Below are 7,802 nucleotides of genomic sequence, written 5' to 3'. Positions count from 1 at the left end.
ACAAAAGATAACCAACATGAAATGTAACTATAGTATAAACACAAGTAGTAACATTACTAATATAGTTAAAAGGTATACAGTAAAAATATAAATAAAAGATCATCTGCATCAATTACAAGTTTCCCCTTCATAGATTCTTTAAAAAAACACTTATGAGGAATATACTTGCCTATTTAGCTCAATAAAAAAAGATAATTTACAACACTTAATATTTGTAAATTGTTTTATTATAGAGAAGAAAAGATAGACATGGAATAGGAAGAAATGAAGCATAAAGTGAGTTGTATGAAAAGCATAAGCATAAGGTGAGCTATATGAAAAACATAAGCAACATAAAACCGTTTAAGACATGTTCTTGCAATGATTGACCAGAGTGCAAGAGCTATATGAATTTGCAAGGTCAAATCCATGAATCATGACCTATAGTTATTCGGTAAGTACCAGCAATTAGGGCCCTATATGTATCCAAAGCCCAAATCCCTTAATGTAATTTAAATGATTAAGTACACAATAAGAATCACCTAGTTGAATAGTCAAACATCCTTAACGATTTCCCCTAAAAAATTGATGGCTACTTTTTAACAACATCAAAATAGTTTTATGGACCCAAAGGACTATTGCACTAGAACAAATCCCATTCTAAAAATTATACTAAGTAAAAGAACTTCCAAAATGAAAATTAAAATATTCAAAATGTCTGATATTTGTACATGAAGTTTGCCTCATATTCAAACATCCAAAACTGAAAAAAAAGCATCCAAACCATAACATTTTTAGAAATAAATCCTCAAGTTCTCTGCAAAATTTTAGTTATAACTCATTGAGCTCCCATCAATTCCCAAAATCAAACAATTCAATGTCTTATGAATTGTAAAGTATACATTATAAAGCAAAAGATCGTGTTATAAAAAAAACTTTACAGCTCATAAATTTTAGTTCACACAATAAAATTATTTACAGTATCATCCTAAACAAATGGTAAGAATAAAATTCAAATATCCAACACCTGTGAATTTGTTTGTTCCACTTAATTTCAAAAGATTAGCAAATAAATAGTAAATATTAAAACATAGATTCTTCATGTTCAACTCCTCTAGTTAGCTGTAATGTTTTAGACTCAAGTAATAAAAAGTTCACTGAATTTCCAACTCCAAATAAACAAATACTTTGTAAAGCTTAGTTAATATGCTAAAAATCATCTTGGTATGTAATAACTTAGCTATGAGTGTATGCGGGAAATGTGGGCCTCAATCTTCACACACACTTCAACATGATCATTATATGCAGGATCATCCTAAAATGAACATTGGGTTGTTCATCTAACACAATTCAACAAGCCGATTTGTTGCCTTCTAACTAGAATGATTATGTTATTGATCTCAGAATGAGAAGCTAGCAAATATACATCTAGAATGAAGGATCTATTTAAGTTAGATGATATGCAAATTTAGACTAAATGTATGCAATTAATCTAGAAATAAAAGAGAGCAAATTATACTAGATATATGCATTTTAAAACTAGAATGCAATTATTATGCTAGAATAACAATGCTAAGGAAGTAAATGCTCAAGTGATTAATTTAGCATAAGTCTAATACTATCAATTATCAACCTCTATAATTGAAGTCTTCTTAAATACAATCCTAGAACTTGATCAACAACCAAGATCAATTTGAATGAATGGTCAAGATTGGAAATGAGATTCAGTTTAGAGTGGAAACTTCCTTGTGCAAATGAAGTTAAGTGATTCACTTCTGAGTGTGAGAAAGAGTTAACTAAGCTAATTTCATTTCCAATTCCAGTTCACTTAGTGTTTCCATTTTTGAACCAAAGAGAGAATTTGGAGGGTATATTTAATTTAACAAAATAGAATATGACTTCATAAATGCATAATATTAATTAATTGAATAATTAAATTCAATAAATTAAAATGAGGATATACCTTATTAAAAAAAAACATTTAATTCCCTTGTACATTAGCTAAAAAGGTAATTTTAATTTATATAAAGTATGAAGACTTATAATTAAATTAAACTTAATTAATAGGTTTAATGTAGCTAATTTGAGTGAATGCTTAGGAATTAAATAAAGAGTGTAATTAATAGAGATTAAGGATTTTATGCATTTGACACTTAGGTCAAGTAGCGATTATCAGAATCAATATTGCTTAGTAAAATAGGACTTACGATTGATCAAATTTACCAGAATTGGTTCAGCATGGTAGTCTGCCAATTTTGGGGTATTACAATGCGGACCTCCAAGAGAGATGAACTGACTATAGCTACATGAAAAGCTTTAATTTATTGAACTCATACTACAACTTAATTTCATAGATGATCTCATAGCAACCTAAAAAAACTAGGGATCTTAGAGTACTATACGTACTATCCTAAGCCAATTACAATATTAAAAATATAAAATAGTATTTTTAAATATTTAAATATTTTGAATAATTTAAAAATAAACAATAATAAGCATTAAATAATGAAAATACCCAATATTATCCTCATACCTAATATCTTCGCAAAAAATTCGATTGTGGTAAGAATTCTTGGGACCCTTCTAACTTTTTACGCCTTGCCCACAAAATGTATTCACTTCTTTTTTAATGTTAATAAAGAAGCTTTAGATTTCAAATCGACAAGTATCCATTGAGAAAATCTTCAAATAATGTATACATGAAACAAATGGTGTATATATGAAATTAGTGTGCAGAGGAGTGATTTTAATCCAAAAATATATAAAAAATAAAACTGAACAAGATTTTTTTCTAAGAGAAATATAATTGAAAGCAAGAAATGCAAAAAAATTACTTGTTTCGGTTTAAATACAATCAAAAGAGAGTGTCTTGAAGCTTAAAATTCTCTATTTTTGTGCATGTTAAAAATAGAAAGAAGATGCTCAAGTCATGGATTGTTGAATTATTTTTCATGCAATGTTCAAGTGGAGTGATGGATAGGTCCATATCTCACCATCGTAAAGTAAATCCTCAAATAGAGCATAAAGTAGAAAGTCACACTCCTAGTTGTAAATAACACAAAACCTTACTGTGCTCGGTTAAACAGTGCACAAAACTAAAACTAGAATTGCATGAAAATTTTTTTAGAAAACTTTCTAAGAAGTATTATTGTATAGGTGATGTCTTCCATAAAAGTAGTCTAAAACAATAGTAATGAATTCAAGTTGGCTTGAGAATTTATTGTAGATAACTAAAGATAAAATATAGTGCATAAAAGAAGTGGTAAACAAGAAAAATGAATTTAAAGTGCAAGCATATGTTATCTTTGCAAATAAAGAACTTGAATTCAAATATTAAAGGAACATATAATGTATCATAAAGTTGATATCCTTGAGGTTGTGTGGAATAAAATATATTTCAAAGTAGCATGACTGTAGAAGTTATATTATACATGTTATTTGTTGGTGTGCCATTTCGATTTAGGCTTAACTGTATTTGGCCCCAAAAAATGGAAAAAAAAAAAGCCAAGTCTAAAGAAATTCATTTCATCATATACTAATCTAAAATAAAGTCATCTGAGGAAACACTTGATGTTATTATATTCTAAGCTAAAATAAAAGCATTTGGACCACAAATAGAAACAATTCATCATATAAAACGAAATGTAAAGTAGGGAACAAATTTAAAATTTAATTGAGTCTTTGCAATTTTGATTTTGCAGGGAACAATGAATTGAAGTGGGAGTCGACAATATCAATTTTGGTATAACCCTATACCTAACATACCTTCTTGTAAATAGAAATTTCTAAATAAAATCACATCATCTCTCGAGTAACAAGGCATTTAGTTGTGATTGTTCCTTCATTTCTTAATAGTTGCATTTGGGATTGAGTTTTGTACTAACTAGTTACCTGCCATAAGAAATATGCATAATCGTATGGTAAAATGGATAGATCAATTCTCCATGCATGTTTGAAAAATGTAAACTGTTTTGGAAATGCCACCACATGCATTATCTGTAAACACACCAACCATGTGAATTGTTTTAGCAAAAACCACTTGACACCAGTTTAGATTTTGGGCAAATTTTTTCAAGAAGAAAAGATAAATACCACCATAGAGGGTAGCGAATAGAAAAATAGAAAAAATAAATAGTAATTTCATTTTAATAGAGAAATTCGTGTAAACCATAAGATAAAAGCAAGCTGTGAAATTTTCAAGAAACAATTTTAATTCAATTGAGTGCAACGAAAACTTTAGTCTCCACCTAAAATAAGGGACTAACATGTGCAAGCATCAAGTAGTCCATAAGTTATCCTATTTCCATTCCATAAATATCACAGTCCATCCTATTTCCATTCCGTAAATATCATAGTCTATGGTTCGCAAGTGCTGTGCAATTTTTTGACTTGGTCTCTAAACAGAGGAAATGAGTCTCTCTATGTGCACCGATTTCAAGGAGCAAATTAATTAATCAGAAAGAAAGGTTAAAATCCCCGGCTAGGCGACAGCACGAAATCTGTAAATATAATATTGCTGAACTTAACTGTCTGTCCACTTGACAAATTAGTGAACATACAAACAAATATTTTATCTCCTACTTAATAATATTCCACGCTAATGTCTGCCACATTGATATTTATGTAGATCAAAATCCAACCGTATGAAATTATTGGTTCAGTTTTAATCTAAATATTCCTCTTCCTTCCCAAATTAAGTAATTGTTGCTTCTTAAGGCAATGTGGACCACCACGTACGGTCAGTGCGTGCTGGTTAAGCAAGGTGCACATGTTACAACTTCATTCTTCATTCCGTTTTATTCTTTTACAATTTTATATTCTGGTTTTCATTGTTTTTAAACTGTATTAAACCAACTATAGACCGCCTTCATTTCAACTCATTTCTGTGGAAAAGCAAAATGGTTCATGTTAATAAAAAGTGCTTAGATTTACAGATGTTGTCAGTCTAATACGTGACATCAAAATGTAGATTTCAGTAAGACAGATGAAGTAAAATTCATCTTTGTTGGAAGCAAAAAAAAAATTCACACTGAGACTTAGACAAACTTAGAAAATTGTCAAGCATAATTCTATCCAACACATTTTTCTATTGAAAAATATTTCAATCATGCATTCAAACTTAATTGATAATGCCTTAATCTACTAATTCACCTAATCTTAACTCTGCATGTATAACACTATTAGCAAGAACTTTGATGCTTTGTGTCTCTTCTTATTGTTGGAGAGGATTTGGAGAGCCATCATTTTACTTTTGAAAGAGTGAGAGAAATTTAAAATACTCTCAAGTGATCCATAAACGAAATGAAGTTTATGTTTCTTCCGAGTCTGCTTCCTCGTGGGTAGACTCACGAGATGGTAGAAGCAACCCCTGAAACACGCTTTGGTGGGTCTCTAGTTTTAGAGTCAAAGTCCCACTCAAGTCAATTCAACGGATGGTGACGCTTGCGTTTCGGGTGCATATTCTGATTAAGTCCATCGAAATGATTCATTGCAAGTAGAGGAAGGAATCGATGGCAAAAACTACATAATTGACTTGACCTCGATTTGGTTAAAAATGGCTTATTCAAATCTGTATTTAGACTGATAATAAGTAGCATAATCTATGGTCTACATCGCTTTGCGTATTTCAGGAGCTTTATCAAAGTCTCGATTGTCCATTTCTGTTTCCAATATCTATTCAAATTATGTGAGGGGGTTTGCTTTCATTGATTGCCACTTATTGTCAGTATTGGTTGACTACCAGTTCCGCTGAGTCATTGGAACAAATGCGTGGTCTCATCTCTGCAGAACAAATGGAAATTGGAACAGAATTCCCGTTGAGGCAATCTTCGACCGTGGTTTGCTGCACCCTGGCAGATCTGTGACTGGAGTTACACTTGGCCTTAACCCCGGTGGGCACATCCAACGGCCTCCTAGGTCTTCACTGCGGTTTAAAAAGTTCCATTTCAGCGCCCACATGATCCACCGCTTAAAAGAGCGGGCTAACCAGGAGTCATCCATTATGATATCTTCGTACCAAGCGCTGTGCGCACACGTGTGGCAGGCAGTCACTCGAGCCCGCGGTCTCAGTCCACACGAGCCCAGGACATGTAATGCAGCCGTCGACTGTCGGGCGCGGCTTCTTCCTCCGCTGCCCAACTCTTACTTTGGTAATGTTGTTCAGAATGTAAGTACGACCACCACATGTGCGAAACTGATCAGTTCTTCTCTTTCTTTCTCCGCTGGTTTGTTGAACGGCATTATTGCAGGTCATACGAACGAGGTAATTAGGGAGAGGATTGATAAGTGGCGTATGGAGCCGTTGGGGAAAAATTGTTTGGTGTTTGCAGGTTCCCCGCAGTTTCAAACGTATGAGACTGATTTTGGGTGGGGAGAACCAGTGGCGGTTAGGAGTGGACTGGATTATCCCTTCGGTGGGATGATGTATGCTTATATACACTATTAGAGGGGGTGTTAATAAAGACAAAATCTGAGACAAATTTTTAATAAATTGTCTTTATATGAGACAAAAAGAAATTTGTTATTGTCTTAGACATGTCTTTGACTGAGCATCTTAATATATTGTCTTAATCAATTGTCCTTATAAGACAAAATGACACAAAAGTATCTATGTCTTATCGAGACAATTTTCTACGACAATATATTGAGACACTCAATTAAAGACATATTTGACACAATACACAACTTTCTTTCTGTCTATGATGAAGACAATTTATTAAAAGTTTGTCTCAGATTTTATCCCTCACATGGAAACTCTTGCATTTCATTTTCTCCCATTATTTCCAGCTTCTTGTTATAAAGATAAAGATTACAATTGAGTAAACACTCTAAATAAGAAAATAACTACGCACAACTAGATTGAAAGAAACCACAATGCCTTTTATACCTATCCACCCAAAAACCAGAAAAAAATGGAATTGAATTAGAGAGATTTAACTTATCCGAACAAATATTCATACATCCTTCTTCTTGAAACATAACATATATGAATCACTTTAAAAAACTCGTGCTTGAGAAAACATGTAAGTTGTTTCTATCCAATTTCTCATGTAATTTATTGCTGATCGAGTACTCTTGTCAAGAACATAACCAAATTTGCACCAACTCCAAAGGATGCCATTATGTCAAATACTACATTTTCTAATGAACTCATGTACAAGTAGAATGAATTAATTTATCATGATGTGCAAGCCTTGTATGACCAATCAACTTCCAATATTTTTTTCATACGTTTGGACATATAAAATAGAAACATGATCTTTGTCTTGTAAGAAGTTGTTGAGAAAGCAATACTTTAAAATGAAAGAGTATACACAAATAAACCTGGCAAAAACTCAATAAAAGACCTAAAAGTAAATAATTTAATTGAATTTCACATTATGATATTGAAATTCAAAATTACATAATAAACTCTTTAGTCTCAACCTTAAGTGTATCAGTTGCATAAGTTTACATCACCACTAATGAGTACGAAACCCATCATCTCTTGTTAATTGAAAATTCTAATTTTAGTACATGGTTTTATGAAGATAACTACAAAGGAATATTTCATTTTCAGCATGCTACAGTTGTACAGTTTTCAGCATGTCAAAGTTGTAGTGTTTTCAAAATCTCATTCCTAGAATGACCATTTGTAGATGCAACTTTGCAAGAATCTTATTCATCTGAACAAGAAGAATTTCATACTCTTCATATTTTGCCAATAGTCTAAAAGAAAGATGAGACAATAGATTTCAGATTATAAGAATAATGACTTTCATGAAGAGAATGACAAGAAGAATGAAGATATAGTAGTTTGCATATTAAAATTTTAATGCATTGTG

General features: G+C 31.7%; 1 protein-coding gene across 1 annotated transcript; it reads left to right on the top strand.

Moving 5' to 3' along the window:
• The first annotated feature begins 4,698 nt into the window (after positions 1-4,698).
• On the top strand, positions 4,699-6,424 carry LOC149544245 (BAHD acyltransferase DCR-like). Its single transcript, XM_089795938.1, has 3 exons — positions 4,699-4,741; positions 5,610-5,673; positions 5,767-6,424. The coding sequence occupies exons 1-3, from the start codon at positions 4,699-4,701 to the stop codon at positions 6,422-6,424; spliced, it is 765 nt and encodes a 254-aa protein (XP_089652064.1).
• The last annotated feature ends 1,378 nt before the right edge of the window (positions 6,425-7,802 follow it).

The sequence above is a fragment of the Cupressus sempervirens genome, chromosome 8 (genome assembly GCF_028749045.1).
Source record: "Cupressus sempervirens isolate cs-2001-9-10 chromosome 8, ASM2874904v1, whole genome shotgun sequence".
Lineage (NCBI taxonomy): Eukaryota > Viridiplantae > Streptophyta > Pinopsida > Cupressales > Cupressaceae > Cupressus > Cupressus sempervirens.
This window is presented reverse-complemented; position numbering and strand designations above follow the sequence as displayed.

Excerpts from the sequence above, each read along its gene's own strand:
- LOC149544245 (XM_089795938.1), top strand. The coding sequence starts at position 4,699 with ATGTGGACCACCACGTACGGTCAGTGCGTGCTGGTTAAGCAAG. Across the intron at positions 4,742-5,609 it reads GTGCGTGCTGGTTAAGCAAG|GAGCTTTATCAAAGTCTCGA; the intron begins GTGCACATGTTA and ends TGCGTATTTCAG. Across the intron at positions 5,674-5,766 it reads TATTCAAATTATGTGAGGGG|AACAAATGGAAATTGGAACA; the intron begins GTTTGCTTTCAT and ends TCATCTCTGCAG.